At 38.8% G+C, this 24,902-nt stretch overlaps 2 protein-coding genes across 3 annotated transcripts in view; both read left to right on the forward strand.

Annotated features, from left to right (window-relative positions):
- The window catches only part of LOC147883785 (sec23/sec24 transport family protein), a 183,065-nt gene extending 180,208 nt beyond the window's left edge, over positions 1 to 2,857 (forward strand). For both annotated transcript variants that reach the window (XM_087398534.1, XM_087398535.1), the window contains exon 15: positions 2,017 to 2,857. In XM_087398534.1, coding sequence (XP_087254660.1) covers positions 2,017 to 2,228 — 212 coding nt within the window. In that variant the 3' untranslated portion in view covers positions 2,229 to 2,857. The remainder of the gene's footprint in view (positions 1 to 2,016) is intronic.
- A 14,198-nt stretch (positions 2,858 to 17,055) lies between these two features.
- Positions 17,056 to 20,864, forward strand: LOC147883786 (65-kDa microtubule-associated protein 1-like). Its single transcript, XM_087398320.1, has 11 exons — positions 17,056 to 17,351; positions 17,437 to 17,637; positions 17,757 to 18,014; positions 18,111 to 18,326; positions 18,427 to 18,582; positions 18,699 to 18,858; positions 19,034 to 19,185; positions 19,312 to 19,399; positions 19,476 to 19,549; positions 19,646 to 19,720; positions 19,839 to 20,864. Exons 1-11 carry the CDS (start codon positions 17,298 to 17,300, stop codon positions 20,205 to 20,207), a joined length of 1,803 nt encoding a protein of 600 aa, XP_087254446.1. The 5' UTR covers positions 17,056 to 17,297; the 3' UTR covers positions 20,208 to 20,864.
- Positions 20,865 to 24,902: the final 4,038 nt, after the last annotated feature.

The raw sequence follows: 24,902 nt of genomic DNA on the forward strand, positions 1-24,902 counted from the left end.
TTGAGAGACACTTCAGGATCTATGGGACTGTGGTGACCACTATTAACTAATAGTGGTCTTTTACATCTAGTGAACAAAATTCTTACAAAACTCGCTATGTTGTGAGTACTTGTTTAGCTAACTTGTGCGCTAGCTCTAGAATTTTACTGCGGTGTTCCAAGGCTTCCTTTAGGTAGCTTCCCAAGTATGTGGCTTCTCTGATGTGTGCATAGGCTCACCATTTTAGGAGCATGTGCTGCTCATTTTCTACCTCCCCTATGTGGGGCAGATTTTGCAGATTCTTGCATCTCTTGAGATCCTAGGTCTTGCCCACCTACCCCTCTCCACCTCTAGTAATGTGAGCTAGTTCTTATTTTCAGATTAAATGCAAACATTGATATATCATCTTGGAGGTATTTTTACTTCTCATAATTGTCCATTGGGTTAATTTCATACTTGTAAAACTCCATTTTGGCCACTGGGTTTTGCCATAGTTTCTGTAACATTTTTTGTGTTACTGAATTCTTGATTTCGCATGTATCTTCTGGCATATGAGCAGCTGTTATACCCCATGACTCCATCCATTTCCCTCCCTCACTAGGTAGCCTCCATTGCTTTGTGTGGTATCTACTTGCATCCATCTTCATGAGCTTATTGAGGTAGACCATGTATAGGCATAGTGTTTTCCCTTCAATAGGATGGGGTATGGTGTCTATACTTTGACCACTAGCTCTCCTTTGAGGAAGCGTCCATGTACTGTCTATATTCGTCTCCAGTAAGTTCTATTGAGCCCGGGTGCCCAAGCTGGGCATCCATACAAGATCACTATTTGTACAAGCATGTTGTATGGAGACTTCTGTCGTTTTCCAGCTTCATATGTGCACCTTCCTGCACTTATTTTGGAGGCTGTATAGAGCTCTCAAACCACCCCAAAGTAGTCTTTCTGCACATACATTCCACTTGTTATTATCTTGATATTCCAGCCCTAGGTATTTGTATGTGGTGATTGTGTCCCGAGTCTCTCCTTCGAATGTGAAGTCCATTTGTTTATTTTGAGTCCCACTCACCATTAATTTTTGTCTTGGTTATGTTGACTTGCATGCTCAGCTGAGTGTCTGCAGAGTTTGCCCAGTGCATCCAAATGTGTTTGCATGCCTCTCTTGTCTTTTGCGAAGAATAGTACGTCATCCCCGTAGATGAGCAATAGTAGGGCATACCCTCAACCTGGACTACTCTGCTTTGTCTTCTCATCCAGTCTTCCAATTCATCAATGAAAAGACCAAAAAGAGTCGACAAGAGGGAACAACCTTGCTTGACCCCTATGTCGCTGCTTAACTTTCTCCCTGGAGCATGATCCATCTACTAGTGGCTGTGCTAACTCAGCCAACACCCTCTCATATAATCAATATATGTAGCTTCTCTGAGTTCTTGAGAAACTTGGAGGCTTAATATCTTATGTCTTGTTGGCTTGAAGCTTTTAAATCTCTAAATTTTAAAAAAGCCTGTTTCACAACTATGGGTCTTTGAAAGCAAGAGCACAATCTGCAAGGGACAGTACATATTAGCCTTGAGACAGATGTTTCCACTTGTATTCAGTAATAAATTAGACGTTTCGATAATGCACTTGTCAGATCTTTTGAACTGAGGTGAGAAATTTTCTTCAATCTTAAACTGATAAGAACTCAAGACAAGCCAGCAAGTATTAAAAAGTCTATGGTAGAATGTTCACAGAGCGTATCATGTCTCAAGCGTGTAAAATTACATTAGGCAAGAAGAAAGTGACTTTTAATTCATGTTTCTTGTCCTGATGTTTGCACAAAGTCCATTACTGGGTCATTGATTTGGTCAATTGGGTTAACAAACAACTGGACTCCTCTCAACTTTCTTGCTTATAGTGATCCAAGCAAATCCACTCTTAAAGTACTGGACTGTTTGGTTACTGGAGACCTGTGTAAGCCTACCGAGAGAGAGAGAGAGAGAGAGAGAGAGAGAGAGAGAGAGTTTGCATTTAATAATTTGTATTCTTCTCATTTGAAGGCTTGTTACGTTTGACTATCAACAAATTGAAAATGGAAAGGAGCATCACACCAAAGCTGCTGATTATTAGGGAAGGGCAAGATCAAACAGAGCCTTTTGATAGCTTTCTTATTGAAGAACAAAATGTTGACGGTGCAGGCATAGGAAATGGTATGGGATTTGTTTCATTTCTAGACCAAATCTCCCATGATGTCAAAGAATATTTGAAATGATAAGTGCTCATTTCATATGCCTCTAGCCATGCTCGTAGGCAGGTCTGATCCTCTCCGGAATCTCTAAGGGTTTTCAAATACCAAATTTGTCAATATCAGGATCTTGTACATTGACAGACAACTGTCATTTGAGAACGCAAGAAAGAAATGCTATATGCTACTTTCTTTGAAGGTATCTGATTGTGAAAGTCTGCAGGTCGAGGCTCACATTTTCCACTCCACTATAAGAATACATGTTTAAATCTGATTTGGTGAGGGCCTTCACTTTTTATTTTATTCTGAATATGAGTCTCTCTTTATACCCTCATGACATCCTGCAATATTGAGTAAGGGTGACCAAATTTTCAGCTTCAATGCTAAAAGGGATGAAGATAATGCCTCGTTGCAATGAATATTCTTAGCATACAACCCAAATGTAGCGCAGAACAAAAAGTGCAGTAGAGGACAACTGTCTACCATGTGGTTTTCAAAGATAAAACTTTTGTGTAGAATAGGATTGTCTTGTTAGTATTGCAATTACACGTAAAATTCTGTACTCTCAGCCTCTGAAAAAAGAGAGTATGTGCCAAATCTGCCTTCTTCATTACAACACCTTTATGTGGATGCACAAATTCTAGTGGATTGAGAAACATTGAAGTATCTTTTTCTTATTGTCGATTCATTTTGTATTAAGCTTACGTAGGATACAAATGCTGCATTTCTTGAATGGACTGATGCTTGTAATGCAAGGATGCAGCAGGCAATCTTGTACATCTCTCGTCCATGATTTTTGGCCCTGCTAGGGGTCTGGGTTCATGGTTGCATCCTACGTTCCTTTTGGATTGTGTGGGAAAGTCAAGGGCTAGCTGCCCCTCTTAATCTTCATACTACAATTAGCCTCCCACTCTTTGCTCTGCTTCATTCAGGTACAGGTACATTTTTCTTGCTATTCCACCTTGGATTCCTTTCAATTTCTACTCTCCCTAGTGGGGGCTATTGTGCCTTTTACCACCCTGCTTTTCTAAGGTTTGGGTGTTGGAATGTCAAGTGGTCTAAAGAGAAGACTTACTAGTGCTTCTATACGTAGAGATTGGTTCTATTCCACCTTGGATTCCACATTTGCTTGCTATTCCCTTTCGACTTTCTACTCCACCTAGGAAGGGTTATTATGGTTTTTACTACTTTTTTATGTACTAATCTTTGGTTTTTGTGCCGACCAGTTAAGAGAGAAACGCTTGTAATTGTTTTCATGTGCATTGTTAGGCATTGGCCCTATACCTTGCAATTGTTCAAGGCATTTGTTAACCATTTCATCCAGTTGACAAAATCTACTCAAGATTTGGTTTGTAACTCCATATAGGTTTGTCTTCCTTAGGTTATTATTGTTTGATATTTTAGGCTAACTATTGTTTGGCTTCCTTAGGGTACTATTGTTTGGTTTTCTATGCCCAAAACTTGATGCAAAGGTGCACGGTATTGTGTTTGAGTGTAGGAGAGGTGGATGGATCCAAATCAAAATACATCCCCACTTGCCTTGCAACACGTATATTTAGTGGAGCAAATAATCCGCTTGAAATAGAACTTGAGCTCCCAAGTGAAAGAAGTATATTATGGACCCAAACTAGGCAAGAAGATAGTAGTACTTTCAAAAGTAGATGTCAATGCAACATTTAAAGAGTCCTAGCCATTGATGATCTAGCATGCTTATTTTCTATATTGTCATGTTTTGAGTGTATGTGTTCTATATTTTGATTGATTGCATATCATTAAAAAGGATTAAATTGGGCTGTTGAAAAGTTGAAAGCATTTGTACATGTGGAAAGACTTGGAGATTGACTACCATGTGCATCATCTTGTGCTAAGTCGCATATTGATTGCTAAAATTATTTTTGGCATCGAAATGCTCTTTGCACTATGGCGGATTACTAAAGTTGATGACTGATGGTATTCATAAATTCATCTCTTCTTTTACTGATGAAAGCCAATGCAACCCATTGTTGTTGTTTAGTAAGTACAATGCTTACAACCACTCTAGTGAATAACAAAGTTGATTCCAAGACTCATCAATGGGGAGTTCCGAGCTATAATCAACAAATACATTTTAGTGAACACCTCACAATCCAAGAACAAGGAGCAATGTAATTCCCCCATCATTCTTCAATTCACACCAAGTTGAAAAGAGAAAATAAAAGTTGAACCCCATGCATCCACACACTCGAGCCCAAAGCAAAAGAGTTGAACTTGGACCATATTTGTTCTAAAAACCATACTGCAGGGACATTAGGAGACCCAAGCATACAAGGGCTAGGGGTCTCAAGCCTTCTATCCCCTCCCGCAAATTTTGGGGAGTGCTCAGTGGTGGGAGTGGCTAGGTGGTAGGTTTGGGGACCTTATGCACAGTTACGTAAGCGGGTGGCTAGCAACGTTGACAACGCCCGCTATATGACACATTTATATGCTAGGATTTAATATACTTCTCTTACATTCTTGTTGAAGGGCCTATTGAAATAGCATTTAAAGAGATTCAACCTATAAGCAAGGTGTGTCGCAGAAATCATACCCTTGTTATTGCCCACAATGTAGAAGCAACACCAAAGACCTTCCCTATACTCACCTTTGCAAGTGCAATTGGCACATTATTGTCCTTTCATTGGTTTCACCCCCCCTTATGTGTCGTCGTCAAGCATATTATCCATGAAAGCAAGCTACATCAAACTTTCAGAGGCCAATAATGTCATATGCTCCTTCCGAGCAAATGTACCCTGAAGAAGCCAACAAAGTTCACAATTATTCCTAGCCCATAAAAGACACAATTACCATCACAAATTGGAGAATGAGATGTCCCCTAATTCCACAAGGTGTGTGACAAGAGGCAATAGCGATGGAAGTTGGCTTCTAAATGAGAGAGATATAGGAGGGTAAGTAGAGTCAAATGGGCCCACCTATATGAAGACTACAACCTCAATGCTCTAGATGTTTAAGTATTAGGCACTACAAGTAGGGCAGTACCACATGCAAAAGAATGCAATGTTGCATGCTCGAGTGCCTTAAACTATGCATGTGGTGTATGTTGACAACCTCCCCCCAAAAAGCCTTCGAGACCTTTGAATCCTAAATTTATCACATTGCAATTTTGGTGTGTCTATACCTTTCCCTCCTTACCTTAATAAACCCTTTTCGAGAAGGATCTCAAGTGCATTTGATATGAAAATATAATGCCCTTAGTTATAGGATTAGGGATAAACATGTTCTTTAATTATGGAAATAGGGGATGATAGTTCATAACTATGAGTTTAATTAAGGAAATAGGGGATAATAGCTCATAACCATGAATTTCATATTGTGAAGAGTACTATGTACGGAAATAGGGGATGGTATTGTTAATAACCATGAATTTCATATTGTGAAGGGTACTATATCATGTGTTTTATAATTAGAAGTTACATTTGAACCCCTTTTTTTTAAATAAGAATGACACTAGAACCAAAAAGGAAGTCACATGTTCTTTACAAGGTTAATACCAAATGGTGGTCAAACAAAAAAGGGTGGTGTCTCTATGAGTAATGTACTAAGACCAAGATGAGCATTGCATATGCACCTCAATTGTTATTGTGCGAAACAATAGCATATCTTAGGATAAGAGGGTTTGCTTGTGCACTGGTAATTGTTATGCATCTAGCTTAGGGGCACCTATAGTATTAAAAGATTATTCTTCCAATTATTAAATGGATAGTTGGGACTTCGCAATGTGAGGAATTTCTAATGGTGAGGGTATGTACGAATTGGTGTTTTCAAAAGTGAATGCAATCTCTTCACGACACGTCAAGCTCAAAAATCCATGTTACTCAATCGCCTTAACACGTTGACCATGAATACCTAATAATATATTATTGGAAAGGGTGGTTTAAAAGATATTAGATTTGGTTGTAATCTACCCTCAAATGATGTACATTGAATAAAATGGCTCATGATTTATAGTGTCACTCTATATCTAGATGGAAATCATTGCTAAAAATAGTACAGGTATTCTAAACAACCAACTAGTTTCCCTCCCAACCATCTCTATTATTGGGGTGGATTTTGTGATACTATGAAGAGCTTGACTTCAGGAAAGACTCTATCACTACAAGCTTGGTTATGGATTCTTTGCTTTTTACTTCTAAATACGGGGTCTCATTGTTAATGTGATTATCCTATGCTCTATTGTTAGAAGCGCCTACCATAAGGAGTGATTATTGTTTTGGAGGTTATTTGTAGTAGTTCAATAGTTCCAAAGTTTTCTTTTATTGTTAACACAACCCGTTGTCTTTGATGAGATATATTGCCTAGTGAGTGGGCTTGTTTCTTTTAATTATGAATATATAAGCAAGGGAATTGGCTATTGCTCAAATTCAAATTTGAAGATGCTAGTGCTACTTGTTGTAGTTTCAAATTACCATTGTATATGTCACGTGGATTGCAATTGCATAGGTCAATGAATATCTCATCATAATTTTGATGAGTTTGAATCTTTGAGAAATATTGTTGCATAAACAAAACTAGTTTCGAACTACAATATATGCACTTTAGAATCCTTAATAGATCCAACCATGTGTAAGTTTATGTTTTCCAAATAATTGATATGTTGAAAAAAGGTAGACTAAATAATCATTGGCATGTTATAAAATAGATTTCAAAGCCTCAATTTAAGAAGGAGATATCACTCATGGCTACCTAGGCTAATCTTTGACCTCAAGATCTCTCCCTATAAGAATTATTAACTATATATACACATGTAAGCCAAACGAGATACCTTGAAAAAAGAGAATACAAGAGGGGATGAATAGTGGGTCTATAGATGACTAGTTGAATTAATTGAATGGGTGACAAACAAAACTGGAGATCGAACAAGGTTTAACATGATGTGAATCAAATGGATACTAGTGGCTCGTGTCTAAAATCTAGACACATGGCTACCAAGACAAGTCAAACATTGAAAGAATACACATTTCAAGTATAAAACACCCAAAAGTGATCTCCAATGGAATGAACTCTAGAAAATCTCATTCACTTTACCACTCATGAATAATAATTTGAAAGAATCAACTGATAGACACTCATGTACACTAATTTGCCACTCATATACAACAATTTGACACATATATACAATAATTTGAAAGAATTAAATGATCGACAATTGTGATTTAAAAGGAGCAGTAAATGCAAAAAGTTGTTATTGCTATACTATTTGGCATACAAAGGAAAAGAAAAATCCGCGCCCTATTCGTTTAGGGAAAAGCTCCACAATCTTCTTGATTTGCTTCTCCTTTACTTGTAGATTAGTGACTACTTAAGGAATGAAGAAGCAACTACAAACTTATTTATTTTAGCCATAGAGTGTCTTGTCTACCCTCATTAATTTGTCTCAGTGGCCATTAAGTTTCCAATGACTCTAGGGCAATTTTACCTACATTTTGATCTTCATTTGAGAGAATCAAAATGAACTATGTATGTACACTCTCTAATACATATATACATACATATGTATGTATGTGGATTTTGTAAACATGAACCTCCATCATCAACCCACAATGATATAAAAGGGTGTGATTGTGATCATTTTGTTCCTCAGCTCAATCTTTTTCTCAATTTCAAGTCACTATCCCTTCCATGTTTTCAATGATCATGGCCACTCACTGCCTTATAATGACATTATGAACAAATCATTAGGGTAAGTTTGATGTTTCAAGATACCTACCAAGGGAAGTTTCCATGGCCCCCTATAATGCCTTTGATTTTCTTCCAAGGTACAATCCAAACTTCCCTTCAAGTTGAAAATCTTTTAAGAACCCCTTCAATCCTCCCATCTTTCTTTCTCTCATTTTTAAGCAAAAGTTAGACATTTTACCATTTTCTATTGGGGTTGATGATTCATGACATGCGGATGAAAGTAATGGAGGAATCTCATGCATCACCTTATGTAGGTCATAGAGGTATCCCCACCATAACCCAAGCTTTTGAAAGGTACTTTCTTTCGCTAGGTATAGGGAAAAACATTTACATGTTTGTGATGGAATGCCTTGCTAAAAAGTAAAGTATGATAGACAAAAGATGCTAGGGCTATTGCTACCACTTTTGGTGCCTCAAGTTCCATGGAAAAGCATAGCCATGGACTTTATCTTAGATCCATCGGGATCAAAAAATGGAAAAGTTGAGATTTGGACCATTATAGAAAAATTAAGCTCGCTCACTTTATTCCTGTCAAGAAGAAAATCGAAGCAAACCAGATGGCAAAGTTGTCTATGGCATAAATCTTCAAGCACAATGGGCTGCTCAAGTCAATTGTAAAAGTGAGTAAGACCCCTAGATCACCAACTTGTTTTGGAGAGCTTTATTAGATTAACATGGGGACCAAATTGGACTTTTCTTCTTCTTTTCCCCCCCAACCAGATGGTTAAAGCAATATTGCAAATTCCATGGCGCTAGATCTCTTCAAATACTATTATGTGTTTGAGCAAAAATCTAAGTGGGAAAAGTACCTTCCTTTAGTGGAGTTTGCGTACAAGAACACGACTCACAATTCCATAGGAAAAGCCCCATTTGAAGTGATTTATAGGGAGGTAAGGACCAAGGAGAAGATTTTTGTGGCTAACTAGTATGTTTAAGACCTCAAGACAAAAGATCCAGAGAGAAACACAAAAGAGCAGCAGACAAGCATAAAAGAGACATGAATCTCCAAGAAGGAGATTAAGTAGTCCTCAAGTTTGAGAAATCCAGAATCAAGAAGATGAAAGGGAAAGAATAGGGATATCCAAAGCTATCTCTTATGTATTACGAACCTTTTTGGCTCAGTGAGCCAGTATGCATACCAACTATAACTACCAGAGGATTGAAAGATCACAATGCTTTCCACATGAGTCTTCTAAATATATACCAAGGACCAAAACCCATGAAACTAGTTCAGGAAGAATCACCAAAGATGGAAATAATGGAGGAGATCTTCCAACTAGAACAAATTGTGTTTCACACAAAGAAGAAAGGACTGAGAGGCAAGGTTACGCAAAACACCTTGTCAAGTTCAAGAACTACTCGGCAATAGATGCCAAGTGGGTGGATGAGGATAGTTGCACCTAGAAGCTTTTCCATTGAGGGCAACTAGTTAGAAGCCAAGGGGATATCATGAAATTTGTACTTCTCCCAAGAAATAAAGATAAATATTTTATATTCACTCTAGTCAAAGAAAGTTGACTTCAAATTACTAGAAAAAGCTTCATTTTGCTTTGCATGGAATTGGTTATAGAACACTATAGGGACACCTACAAGACTAGGATTAGTCCAAGAACTAGAATGCATGCACTTGGCTAACCTCTAATGGGTTAAGCATTGGATATTGTTTGTGGAATGCTTATGATATTGGAGAGTTCTTAATTCCCCCATATTTTAAGGAAAAAGCACAAGACAAGGGGAGCCCCACTTGGATGGAGCACCCACTTGAGCCAAAGCAAAAGAGGATCCCAATTCTAGGAGAAAGTGCCTACTTTTGGGGAAATCCCTAAAGCCCGCTTTTGGGAAAACTAGAGGGCGAGCCGAGGGAGTACCTAGGGGACACGTATGCACTCTATGTGAGCTACAGGAGGTTAAGTCAAAGGAGCATTTCATCTTTAGGTGTTCAATATCCTACGAGATCCGGGGTTTCTTTTATTGCATCTTTAGAGACAGCTTCAGGTTACTTTCCTGCTTTCTCACCTTCCAAGACCAAAGATGTTTGATCGGGTTCATCCATGAGGCAACTAGACACCAAGAGTGCCTACTTAGGTCACAGAGACATGGATGAGATGCACTAGCAGAGACTCCTATTAGAGCATGATCATGGAGTTTTTCCAGCCAGACCTCATAGGTTCACTCCGCGGACCTATGACATAGTCAGAACCCAAATCCAATGACGCGTCATACCCGACAGAGGATGGACACTCAGAGTGGACTTGGAGGCAATCCCTCCATGTTCAAGGTGTGGGTACACACCATAGCCCTCATTTGATCCAGAGCTTTTGCCAAGAGATCACGTTGTGTAGCGCCCATGTATAGTCGATCGCACTCTATCTCTGACTTTATGTTACCACTGCATCATCGAACAATGGGTCCCTCATGATCTTGCGTTGGGTTCTCCGATGTACTTTGATGATCTATGATGATAGTGGCGATGATGAGGACCACACTGACATGGACCTTATGCTTTGGCTTTGTATCGAGGTTCTTATGACTATGTAGCATGTAGCATGTAGTATGGGTGTTGATGCTCACTCAGTAGCTCCACCCTTTCAGCTTGTTTGTATCTAGTTTCTCATAGTCTCAAAGACCCATTGGTCTTTCAAAGACTCTAATATAAACTTTCTTTCTTTCTCTCTACAACAAATTGTTGTCCAGCTCAATCATTGAGTCATCTCCCACATTCTCTCTCTCTCTCTCTCTCTCTCTCTCTTTCTCTCTCTCTCTCTCTCTATCTATCTATCTATCTATCTATCTATCTATCTATATATATATATATATTTTTTTTTTATTTACAACGTATGGTTTTCCAACCCAATTGTTGAGTTCTCTCCCTACTATTTTGAACTTCCAGCCATAAAATGAAGTGTTTCATTTACTAGAACTTGCTCTAGATTGCTTTGAATTAGTTCTTAAAATTGGTTCTTGATGCTACGATTAGCCTCCAGTAGTCCCATTTTTTGAAGTTTGGTTCAATTAGAAGGCTGTGATTTGATTAGAGATGTTGGCTTTAAGTTTTGGCTATAGTTTAATTGTCTAAACTGGGACCTATCAAGAACCCTTGCTACTCAATGCCTTCTCCTCATAAGGTGGGCTTACAAAGTAGAGCAAGCCAGTACCCACATAGTTACATGAGAGAAGAGCATTGATTTCTAACATTAAAAGGCTTTGTCTTTTGATAAAAGTTGTGGGAAATATGCACACTAGACATTCTCATCCTCCCATGTAGCTATGTAAAGATTGACTTCACCAACACTACATAAATTGTCCATAGGTAAAGATTCAATTTAGCAACACCACAAATTGTCTTGTTCCTTAGGTACATCACTTATTTGTCAAAAATAACCTATAAAACCACGCTCAAGCTTCCATCAACTTGTAATTTATGCATGTCTTTAACCCATATGATCAAGGTTAGAAACATGCTTTTCCAATGTACTCACGTAGGGAACTCAATGCACTTTTGTATGTGGTTAAAGTTGTAAGCTCTACTTCTTTAGCTCTCAAGCACTTTGAATGGTCCCCTAGATGTATGTAAAACTCTTCTTTTGTTAGATTAGATAGTATTACGATCAGATTAATCCTATAACTAGCTGCATAGATTATTGTGTGGGTAGAGTGGTATAGAGTAGAGGTTCAATCCCATCCACACAAAATCTCTATCTCTAACATTCATTGTACATTATAGGACCATCTTTATGTGAGTGCTCTTTCCTTTGTGAGTGCCTACCTTGTCTTCTCCCTTGTCTCCCACCTTCTCACATGGTATCAAAGCAAGACAAGCTTGAGATGCCATCTTCTTTCTTGCTCTTGAGTGTAAAAGAGGTTTAACAAAAGCTATAGGAAATCTCTTTGCGAGAGTTGAGAAGTTGATGTCCATTATGCATAAACTTAATTATCAATGACTCAAGACTAATCATAATTTTCAATGACATGTTTAACTTGCTGCAAATCTCACTAAAATCTGCATCATTGGCATATTGCTCTCTCATGTCATCCAGATCCCTATGATAACTCCCCCATGGCATATTAAGCTCCCAAATAATGCATAATTGGTTCAACATAGCCATGGGTAGGTTAATGACATGGCATGTTAAGCTCTCAAGTGATGTATAAGTAGCTTAACAACATTCTTTTTAGCATGCTATTGAGGTGCAATGTTGAGATTATGCTCAACATGTAAAGAACACTTAACGTTGATTTCACAAGAGGATTTTATCACCACTCTGATGCTCAAGTCAAGCATATGAGCCCTTAAAGAGCACTAATCTCATTCCCAAGCACTCTATCATATGAGATTCACCTCACTCAATTAGAGGCAGAATTGATTGAGAAAAGGGTAATAAGGATATGTGGATAATCTTAGTAAGAGGGAAACCAAGAAAGAAATAAAAAATCTATTCACTCTCATCTTGCAAGCTACATTTTGAAACCCACTTGGCCGACTTTCCTTGCATCCTATTCTCCTCTCGAGCCTTGCCTTTGAACTTTTAGTGTGCTTGATCTCACAAATTATCCTTCATATTCCACAAGGCAATCTTCCCTATGAATCACCATTCATCTCATGAGCTTACCGCTGTATCTTCATGAGCTTACCTTTGTATCCTCATGAACTTACCTTTGTATCTTCATGACCTTGTTTTTATGACCCTTGTAACCCAACCCATGCATACTTCATTTCACATAGGGTTTTGGCCAACCTAAGGTCAAGACAACCTAAACAAGGGTCAAGTTACCTAAGCTTCCGGTTGCAATTAAGAGAAAGTAAGTCGGGTCTTACCAAGATCCAATCAGCTTAACCCACCCCCCAACTAGGTTATTTTCACATGCTAAAAGCTACTTGAGACAACTTGACCCCTTTAAAGTCCATAAAAATAATTATTCAAAGAAATTCCATGAAGCATACCTTATTTCTTAGAGATATGTTTTGAATGTAGTCTTTAGCAACCATTCAAGGAACATCATGAGTTTTTTCCAAAAGCACTTTAGAATTTTTTTTTTGCATTTTTGAACCCAAGAACAAGGCTTAATTTAAAAGACTCTTTTGAGCATTTTTTGGCCATAGTTGGTCCCCATCACACCATTTCAAGTCCAACCTTCAAAAATAGGTCAATTGATATTAAAAAGAAGTAATCAAGTTGTTCCAATATTGATCATTTAGTATAAAAGCATTGACGATGGACACGAGGGATTTAAACACCATGATTGTTGGTTGTAACAATTATTACATTTGGAAATACAGAGGGGATGTAGAGTTGAGAACTTTCTTATCAATAGGAAATTGTGGAATCTTGTATTAAGTGACACACTTGTACCAAATTAGACATTAGAAAGGGTAACTTATAATGAGGAAAAGTCCAAGGATCTTGATATTCTCATTGCACATGATCTTTGCATGGGTAATGAACCTATGGGAAAAGTTGGCAACCACCTATGAAAGGAACTTATTTGTGAGCCACTTGAACCAAAGGGCACAAAATGAGAGTACCACATCTAGGCAAAAATATATAAAGTCAAATATAAGGGAAATGGCACCATGGAAGATGCAAGGTTAGCTTGGTTGCAAAAGGTTACCCTCATTAAAAAGAATGGATTTCAAGGAAACTTTGCCCCAATTACTAGATTGAAGATAATCAAGCTTCCGTTTTTAGTTTCATGCACTTTGAACTTGGATGCTCATCACTTGGATATCAAGTCATCCTTTTCCAATGGAGGTCTTATAGAAGAGGTTTACATACAATAGCCATGAAGTTTTGAGGTAGAAAGACAAGAACATATGGTATGGTTTGAAACAAGCTTTAAGATCTTGGTAGAACAGGATTAATTCCTACTTCAAGTTAAAAGGATTTCAAAAGTGAAGATGATCATGTGTTGTATACTGAGCAAATACATGATTATAGCAAAAGCAATTTGATAAGAATGCAAGTCTATCAATACTTTATTTGAAATAGGTCAAAACACCTTAAAGAGAGAGAATTTCAAAGATGCTACATTTTACTAATAAGTATTTGGCACACTAATATATTTGATAAAAGCTCCAAAACATACTCACTTATTGAATAAGCTTGTTTAGAAAATTTATGGCAAATCCATCTGAACATCACCAGAAACTAGTAAAGACAATTGTCAAGTATTTCAAAGGTACAATGGAGCATCAATTTTCATATGTGAAAGATACAAGTCAAATATCACATTTCATGGGATTCTAAGATGCATATTAGGGTGGTGGAGGGAAAGAGTCAAAGTCCATAACTAGCTTTACATTCTTGCTTCTTGTAGCCTTCTTGCATAATATGCTCAAGCAAGAAGGGGGGCATAGTTCCTTTGTTGACAACATAGGAAAAACATATTTCTTTATCAAAATGTAATATTGTTGTGAATGCTTGAGTGAACTTGGTTAGTCTAAGGTGAAGCTAGTATAGAAGTATATAATTTCATGATAAGATTAGCATAATTGCCTTAGCAAAGAATTCAAAAGACCATCCCAAAATCCCAGAGGGATGGTTTACATCCAGCCTTAAATCATCCCAGTTAGTATGGACAGTTATATAGGATAGGGGTTCCTTTTCGTGCAGCAACCCCTTGGTGCTTCCCATCCCATGTACTATAAGTGGGACCAAGGGGCTCACTTTAGGCAGATGGACTTAAAGATGATTATAGAGGTGCCCTTCTGCATCCCTTATTCTTGTACACTATGTGCATTAACTAACTTCTACAATTGGATGCAATATAGTAGGTGCCCTAGGAGGTCATTACCAATTTTTGGTCTTGCATATGGACTAGCCTTTAAGGAATACTATGTGGGTCCTAAGCATGTGTCAATAGTCCTTATGACTTGGGTGAGCCTTTAAGGATTCAATAGCTATTGTATCAACTCATTTTGGAATGTAAGAGACAACGTATGTTTGTACAACCAAGTAGGCTATGTGTCTCTTCCTCTCTTTTTTTGGGTTCAATATATAGTGTATCATGTTCTTTTGGAATGTAAGAGATATATATTTGTATACCCAAGATAACGATTTGTCTCTTCCTCCTCATTTTATGTGTAGAGTGTGAGTTGTGTGCTCACATCAATATTTCTGACCCTCATACCCTTAACCTATGATCATATAGGGTTTGGATGCTCAATGTGCAATTTTTCCATAGGCTCACAACACTTTTCAAGTATGCTAATTCATTTGCCTCGTTGTCTTTATTTTCCCTCATCCACTTGGAGTCTTTTCCTTTTATATCTCTCTATCATGTGTATCCTCCACTTGAATATGGAGATAGCGTCATGTTAGGTCACTCAAGTTCCTCTCAAGGGAAAAATAGATCCTCCTCTTCATATAGCCGAGGCTAGAAATTTTGGTCCACCATCTTTTGAAGAAAATAGGGCCGTCTGTTCACTGTTCTATCCACAAGAGGGCATATGTATTTTGTTTAGATAACAAATGACCTTTATTATCGGTGGATAAAATTTTGTTTGGGTATTTTAGCTTTTATTATGTAATTGACTTATAAGGACACTAACCTAGTCATTGGTGTTGGGACGCATGTGAGGATGATGTAACCATGAGAGAAGTAGGAAACTCAAAGGAGAGATGCCACCATCATACAATCAGAGTCATAAAGAACCACTCTTAATAAGAGAAGGACGCGAGTTAATAAACCAGTGGCTATTACTATATTCTATAACTTTGTTTATAGGGAGAATGTCATTTTGGATGGGTTCCTATAAGGGTAGTTAGCTAGTTTTTGGCCCTCTTAAATTGCACATCAAACCACCTGCCTGATCCCAAAGGCTATAAATGACTAGTAGGGGAGCACCTATGCCATAGAAAAATCCCTAGTTGATGGATACATCTACCTATCCCTATCTGTGCCATGCCACCTAGCCGATCCAATGAAATAGTTGTATCAATCTACAGAACATGCATGTGGGATCTTGAGTCATACCTTGACAAGTAACACCTTTTAATTTATGACCAACAAAAAATGTAGTGGGAATGTAATGTGCCGTCATTGCTTTTTACATGGTTTACCATCAATATCATTGACAAGAAATATGGATTCCCCAACCCCCCTACCCCTCACCTCTCTTGGCAACCCCCCCCCCCCCCCCCCCCTTTTTTTTTTTGGACAAGAAACATGGATTCCCCAACCCCCCCACCCTCACCTCTCTCGGCCACCCTCTGAAAACACTAAACTGAATGCACTAGTCCTACCTAGCAAGACAATCAATCATGGTTTAAGAGTAAACATGTTTTCAGAGAACCACAAAGAGACATGCAATAAGAATTGGGTGCACTACTTTAAAATTTTAAAAATTTATTCATCCAAATTGAGGGCTTTCCACAAAATGATGTTTCGTTTGAAAACTAACAAAGTTATGTTGTCCCTCGCTGTCGATGTGATAGTTCTTTAATGTAGATATTGAATTTTACTTGGGGATTTGCTAAAAATGAGTGGTGGTGGAGATGGTTGAATTTGATTTCAATGGCGAGGGTATGGTGGTTGAATTTGTTCCATGAAGTGTGTGTGGTGGTTTGGGAGTCTAGCTTTGATTAATGGAATGAATCTAGGGGGTGGTTGGGATTTTGATAAGGGTGTAGGGTAAGATGACAAATTATTTATGGGCTGCTTTGAGGTAAGGAGGATAGTTGAAGGAGCATTTGTGGGAGGAAAGGGGTGACAAGTAGCATTGAGTTTGAACTTTGTTTGCAATTTGTGTAAGATTGGCCAGGAGATTGTGGTTTGAAGCTAGGGGGTCCAGATGTGGTCAATACATAATACTCGGTGCAAAGAGTAGTATATAGTGGAAAAGCGTGAAAACACTTATCATGACAGGTGTGGTGTTGTATTTGAATTTTGAAAGTGTTGGAGTGGCAAGCTGATGGCGTTTGAAAAGAAAGGAGTGCTGTGCTCTGCTCCCTCCGCTCAGAAAGCCTGCCCACGCCGCTTTTCTGCTATTATTATTTTTTCTCTGCTCTGCCGCATTTGCATGCATGCGCTTTTCTTCTTTCCTTCTTCGCTCTCGACTTGAGCCTCGCCTCTCTATTCAAACAAACATCCAATCCACCTGCATTTTCGTCTCCGTCCCATCCTTCCTCGGTCAGCACCTCCCTCCCTCCCGACTCTCACACAGCTTCCCATGTGCGCTCTTAGCGTTGCCTTCCTCGCCTCGTTTGCCCTTGCATCCATCTCCTTGTAGCTTCTCACTCTCAGCATCGCATTCCCTTCTTTGGCGGTGCCTTCCAGCTTCACCGCCTGTCTGCTTACGATTACCATCCTCCAGCTCTATCTAGCGCTCACTCCCTCCTGTAGTCTGCCGTCGTGGCGTCTATCACAGCCGGCCCCCTCGACATGGCGAAAGTAGAGTCTGAGACAACTTGCGGTTCTCTACTCCGGGAGTTGCAGGTGTGAGCTTTCTGTTCTTTCCAACTGTTCTCTTTTTCTGAGATCGTTCCTGTACAAAAAGTCACGGTCAAGCTGGGCACTGCAGCACATTTGGGACGAGGTTGGGGAGAGCGATGCCGAAAGAGACAAGATGCTGCTCCAGCTAGAGCAAGAGTGCTTGCTCGTGTACAGACGAAAGGTCGACCAAGCAAGTAACGCCAGGGCTAGCTTGCATCAAGCTCTCGCTGATTCGGAGGCTGAACTTTCCTCTCTGATTTCTCGCCTTGGGGGATCCTTGCTTGGCAGGGTACCACCTCATCGGATCAAGTTCATACTTTTTCTCGTTGAGCATTCGAAAGTGACGTATTGTTCTCTTTCGGCAGCACTCAAGTCATTTGAACTCGATCTCTTGTTGAGTTTTCGCAGTCGGAAAGGTCAGGAGGGACATTGAAGGAGCAGCTTGCCGCCGTGCAACCGCAGCTAGACGATCTCCGACAGAAGCAAGAGGAGCGCATGCGGCAATATGCCGAGGTTAAAGCGCACATCCAACGGATCGTTGCCGAAATCTCAGGTGCATCGCAGCTGATTGAGAGCACCACATACTCGGCAGCCACAGAGCAAGATCTCTCGTTGGGAAGGCTTGATGAGTATCATGCCCAACTTCAAGCACTACAACGAGAAAAGGTTAGCAAGAGCAAGGACATTTCTCTATTGTTCCTCCGAATTAGATCTAAGTCTCTTTACCAGTTCTATGACATGGCAATGGTCTGTGTCCTGCAGAGCGATCGCTTGCATAGGGTACTGGATCACGTGAGTACCGTTCATGAGCTATGCGCTGTCCTTGGCATGGATTTCTTTAAGATCATCATAGAAGTGCACCCCAGCTTGGATGAATCAACATCTGGTCAGTCCAAGAGCATCAGCAACGAAACCCTCGACAGGCTCGCCAAGACTGTCAAGTCTTTGCAGCAAGAGAAAAACCAGCGAATACGAAAGGTTCGTGGATTGCCCAATCTTCAGCTTCTAGGCAGCTTTGATTTGAACCTGATGTTAGCTTTGTGTCAGAATTGCTCATGTTTTTCTCTTTTGCCTGCAGCTTCATGACTTGGGGGCCTCATTAATTGAGATGTGGAGCCTAATGGACACGCCATCGGAAGAACAACAATTGTTCCAGCATGTGACCTGCATCATTGGTTTGTCTGAGGACGACATCACAGCGCCAGGAGACCTGGCTTTGGATAACATTGAACAGGTATAACCCTGTGACCAGGAAGGTCACTTCAGTTCTACTAGTTAGGAATTCATTTAGTGGTGATCCTTTCTTAATTGGGGTAACCAGCAGTCTCCTGGTGACTTTTGAAAGTGCAGGCAGAGGTTGAAGTTGAGAGATTAGATCAACTTAAGGCGAGCAAAATGAAGGAATTGGTGATGAAGAAGCAAGAAGAACTAGACGAAATTTACCGTCGAGCACATATGGCCTCAGATCCTAGCACTGCCCAAGAAAAGATTATGGCTATTATTGATTCTGGTAGGTGGTGAACTGGCTGCTGCCAATCATTGCTGGGTACTGGTGTAGAGTCTTCAGAGCATCTCCCGGAGAGAGAGATGTTTTAGCAGTGTAATTAAGACAGGCATAACTTGTCATCAGTGATGCTTCTTGGACACTTGGGACTTATGTGAAGTTTGTTGATTTTGAAACGAAGGTATGTTTGACCCATCTGAACTCCTCGCAAGCATGGATCAGCAAATTAGTAAGGCGAAAGAAGAGGCTTTGAGTAGGAGGGAAATTTTGGAAAAAATGGAGAAATGGATGGCAGCTTGTGAGGAGGAAAGTTGGCTTGAAGATTACAACAGGGTAAGCTGGCTCAAAATACCAAGATGGGTAACTCTGGTTTGCAACTTTTACTAACATACCTGGACCAGTCATCCAATTTCCGAATATATTTCATGGTTCCTCCATCTCAAATTGTACTAAATGCAGGACGAGAACAGGTATAACGCAAGCAGGGGAGCACACCTTAATTTGAAGCGTGCTGAACGTGCTCGCGCTACAGTGATGAAACTGCCGTGTGAGTTAGCAGACTATGGTCAATTCTTAGCTTTCAGATTCTACCAATGGGCACTTACTCTTGGATCTTTGTACAGCCCTCGTGGATTCGCTGGTGGCAAAGACGAGAACATGGGAGGAGGAGCGGGGATCACCTTTCTTGTATGACGGGGTGAGCTTTGTGAGCAAGATTTACGACCCTGGAATTGTTTGAGGAGGTCTAAACCATCTTATTTTTTCAACACATTTTGTAATGGGATGTCTGCAGGTGCGATTCTTGGCGATGCTCGATGAATATAACTTTTTACGGCAAGAAAAAGAAGAGGAAAAAAGGCGAGCTCGGGTATGATTAATTTATCGTGTGTTATGAAATTGCTTGCTTGCCTTGGTGATTAATCTAAAGCAGGGCGACCATGTTCTGTACCTTTTTGTTGAGCTTATTGTTTGTCAAATGGCTACAGGATCAAAAAAGATTGCAAGAGCAGCTGATGACTGAACAGGAATCACTATTTGGCTCAAGACCTAGCCCAAACAAACCACTCAGTGCTAAGAAAGGTCTTGGTCTTCGTACCAATGGGGCTAGTGCACAAGCCGCAGACATGCCTGCAAACAGGCGGCTGTCTCTTGCTGGAGGAATGTTACAGTCAGGAAGCTTAGATATGCTCGGTCCTAGGGTGAATGGAGTAACTCCAGTGCGACTTGGAAAGGATGGAAAAAGAGAAAGGGCACGGCCTGTTGCGCCAGTGAATTATGTGGCTCTGCCAAAGGAAGATGCTGTGTCTTTAGCTTCTGTTAGTGGATCAGAACCAGCGTCACCCATAGCTGTATGATTAATCTGTGCTATGTATGATCACAGTGCGTCTCCACGATATGGACCATATTAGTGTTATTCTCTAACTCGTTACAGGTAGTACCATACTGCTGTTGACTAACTTAGCTAGTGCTTTTTGGAGCTGGTGCAGGAGCAATGCTCCCTTGTACATGGGCTGTATTGTCTCAACATTCTTAGATACAGCATCTACCCGCACTAATAAAAGACCTTTATAGTTGTTGTATATGGGCTAAGTATTGTACTATTTTATCCGTACATCATGACAACATGTTCATTGGTTGCAATTGTAGAATCTTGTCTGCATAAATTTACCAGTCCTCCAAGAATGTCTCAAAAACTGTATGGCGTGGGAAACTCTATTTTGTTTACTGTGCTTGTGCTGACACTTGGCCCATGTCAATGAGAGGTTTGGCGGAAGATTTAGACAAAACCTGAAAAGGTGACGGGGGTTTTTCTTATATTGGTACCGCACATGGTATGCTGGCACGTGATGCCTTCGAGAACCTTTCAGAATTCATCAGGGTAGCTGCCATCTTTCAAGGACAAGAACTGGCTGCAGGAATCCACAATCAATTGACCAGATGGCACCCAGCTTCATGGAACAAAGCTGGACCTGCTGCAGGACCCAAATTTATGGTGAAATGACCATTTGTGAGGAAGACAAGTGGGGAGGGATGGCAGGTTTGAAAGAGTCTTCTGCCCTATTTTGCTTTGTAGATTGTCTTCTCAACTAGATGGGATTGGCTGGTGAGACATAACATGTGCGAGCCTTGTATGGTACCAGACTGGATGTCTTTGTAAGCTTTTGTAATTATTCTATGTTAACTGTTACAATTATTGCCTTTTTTTAAATAAGCTTGGTATGGATCTATTGGCTATCGTTATATGGGTCAGTATTATGGTATGTTTACTATTTTTTGCCTCTTTGGGATATTGAATGGCTTAAATATAAATTCCTAAGTGGTATTGCTAGTGCGAATATTCAGTTTTACTTTAGTGGTTTCCCTTCCCTCTCTTACAAGGAAAGGGGGGGCATGGAGCATTCCCATGTGGAATCGAACATCGTGTTAAGAGCTTAGTGGTTTGTTCTTTGTTTCAAATACTATCAATCATTTCTTAAATTTTAGTAGTGTTGTCTTGGTAGCCTAGTTTAAAACATAAATTCTTGATGGCAAGCATTTTATACCCCTTAGAAACCTAGATGCAATGTGTAGTTGGTACCAAAGCATATAAACCCTAAACTTGAAATTCAATGAGTTCTTGAATATAATTTATCAAATATAGACATTGAGATGAAATTGTAGTGAAGAAAAGAGGCTACTATATTGAGTGTTTACATAGAAAGAAGAAACATAGGGAAAATGACAAAAAGAGATGTGAATTTGCATGCAGAAGCATAATCTTTTGAACATGACAAAAAGAGATGTGAATTTGCATGTAGAAGCATAATCTTTTGAACGAGGTAGTTGAAAAATATTACTTCAAAAGACAAGGTAATGTTCTTGCCCATTTGAGCTCTTTGTAGAGGCATATTATGTTTGTAGATGCACATTATGGTCATCCTTTAATTATAATTTTCTTTAACCAATAGGATACATAGTTTAACTCTAAAGTATATTGTTTTGTATATAGTTCAACACTAAGGAATATGTTTTAGTGGTTGGAACCTTTTGTATTGTTGTCTTTCTATTGTGCTTTATTGGACATGGTTATCTATCAAATAGTTATAGTATTCCATTTTTATATGATGTTTTGGACCTCTTTTAATTCTCTAGTTTGCCAATGTACTATGTTGGTAGTTTATAGTTTTTTGACATTATTGAGTTGTTAACTATTGAAGTCTTGCCAATATGGTATGTTGCTTGCGGAGTATATCCCACCTTGGTTTCCTTAAGAGGGTAGTGGTTTTGTTCTCTATTTCAAATACTATTAATCATTTCACTATTTTTAGTAGTGTTGTCTTAGTTTAAAATATAAATTGTTGATGGCAAACATTTTATGCCCATTATGAATGAGCTTAGGTAACTAGATGCATTGTGTAGTTGGCATTGAATCACATAAACCCTAAACTTGAAATTTAATGAGTTCTTGAACATAAAGTTTCAAATATAGCCATTGAGATGAAATTGTAGTGAAGTTGAGAAGCTATATAGTACATAATTGTTCTCTTCTTTGAGCAACAATGTGTCATACATGCAACCCTCAAATAAACAATGCCAAAACACAATGCTCTTTGAAAAATAAACAGTACTATATTGAGGAGTGTTTACATAGAAAGAAGAAACATATGAAAAATGAGAAAAAGTGATGTGAATTTTTCACGTAAAGGCATAATACCTTGGACAAGGTAGTTGAAAAAAATTTTACATACTCTTTTGTGTATTGAAATCTTTACACACTTATATTTTGATTATAAAACCAATTTATATCTTATTTTTTACAACAATACAAGAATAAATTACAAAAATGAACCAATCCTTGTGATAATACTGCCTTCCTTAAGGTATTACTAACAAAAGATATGAGAGAGTTCTTTTGGTCATCTTTACATGGGTGTCAACAATATAATACAAGAATATTTCTTGAAGAGGCATATTTCAACACTCATGGTTGGATGAATGTGATAAAAGTCCTATTGGCAAGCTTCAATCATCAGATTTGGACAGCCCACCAAACTGCTTCCCTTTTTGCTACTGCTCTACCAAAAAACCCTATAAAACATCTCTCCCTGATGCCCACAACTATCACGCAACAAATCAGGTCTGCTTTTATAGATTTTAGCAATCCTCTTGAGGCTAACTCACTTCTACAACTCCTATCTTCTCAGGACACAGTAGCCACATACTTTTCCTAATAAAATTCAGACAAAAACTCCTGTTTTTTGCATTTTTTCCCTTTCCAGACATCATATTCCAGCAAATCCAAACAACAGGCAGCAAAAAAACAGCAAATCTGAAATCGATTTCACTTTTTCCTGCAGTTCCTATGCCTGCTACTGACCAGGGACTCTCTTCATGAAGTCGCCCTGCTTCCTGCTGCACCAGCATGCAAAATTCAGCCACCTACCTGGCAAAATTCAGGTCGCCCTGCTGTTTTAGACTACACCACATATGTGCCATACATACTACTCTTTCCACCTCAAGCTTTCCACACTAACAAACATTGATTTAATTTTTGGACACTTGGACCTTAAATCACTTTTCTCTCTTATAATATATAGTCTATTCTAAGTTGACACTCCAATAGACATGGTATTCTTGAATGTTCTCCTTTTACCTTACTTATGCCAATGAATAAAGTTAGAGCCACTACTAAAGAAGGTGGCATAATAAACTTTATTTTAAGGTGTGAAAGTGTAGCCCAACCTTATTAGATACATGTTTCTTGTGCCATTGGTATCCTTGGCATGTGGTTACGCTTGGGGTTGGGCATGGTAGCCCCCTCATGGGTGGCCCATCAAGCTCATGCGAGATCTTAATATATGGGGCATTGCTTTGTGTTGTGAATTTGATGTTTCCTCCATGAGAAAGAAAAATGTTGGTTCTTGCTCCAAAGAATAACTATGGCAAATTATCTCTAAGGTTGGACACAATCACATGCACTCATAAGTTGTCATTAAAAAATCATTGCAAGTGAAGAACTCAGGTAGGTTTAAAGATTTAAAATCTTTTTAAAGGGGGTCAACTATCCTTGCCTTTCCCTTAAGATAAATTTAGTGTCTTCTTTGTGCATAGAATTTGTATTTTTTTGGGTGTATCTACTACAATAGGCTCACTAACACAATTCAATGATACCTTCTCAATCTTTCCGCACTTTATCCTTAACGAGTCATTGTTTTTCTAAATTTTTGATGTCCTAGATTCCATAACAATCTCCTATACTTCTAAGGGATGTACTTACCTCCTTTTTTGTATCAAGTTTCCTTTTCCCAAGAGTGACATTAATGCACATCATACTATATTGCATTATGCTCACTTTCAAATTCTAGTAACTCCTTCTCAATCTCTCCATACTAGTTTGTATTCTAATTATTTTTCCACCATTTCAAACTCCATACAAGTTTGTTCATATTTCTCCTATGTTTTTTATCATTTATCATACAAGATATCCTTGCTAGTCTTTTCTCATTTCTCCTATGCACATCATAATATATTGCATTATGCTCACTTTCAAATTCTAGCGACTTCTTTTCAACTACATACTAGATTGTCTTCTAGTTATTTTTCCACCATTTAAAACTCCATACAAGTCTTTTCTAATTTCTGCTATGCTTTTTATCATTTATCATACAAGATATCCTTGCTAGTTATCTTTTGAATTATGAGTAAAAAATGAGCAAAAAATAACCACCATAAAAAGGAGATCTTTGGTATTGACCAACCTTGAGTCTCTAAAAAATGACTCATTCAGGTTTTGGTACCATAGATGATGGGGTCTAAGTATAGAATACTAGAGGCCTATTTCAATAACCAAAATAGGTTGAAGGGATGCAACTATAATAATAAAATAGTTAGGACAGACTCAAGAAGCCAAATGTCAAGAAGGGTGTCGAGTAGTGAGGTCATGACCTTAATATATGATACTAATGTTGGTAATAAGACATGATACTAGACATAGATAGAGAAGGAGAGCAACAAAATTGTGTAACATCAATTGGAAAAAATACAAGAAGATAAGATGTCTTATATACCAG

The sequence above is a fragment of the Dipteris shenzhenensis genome, chromosome 27 (genome assembly GCF_047967505.1).
Source record: "Dipteris shenzhenensis isolate YYH24624 ecotype China chromosome 27, Dip_SZ_1.0, whole genome shotgun sequence".
NCBI classification, from domain to species: domain Eukaryota; kingdom Viridiplantae; phylum Streptophyta; class Polypodiopsida; order Gleicheniales; family Dipteridaceae; genus Dipteris; species Dipteris shenzhenensis.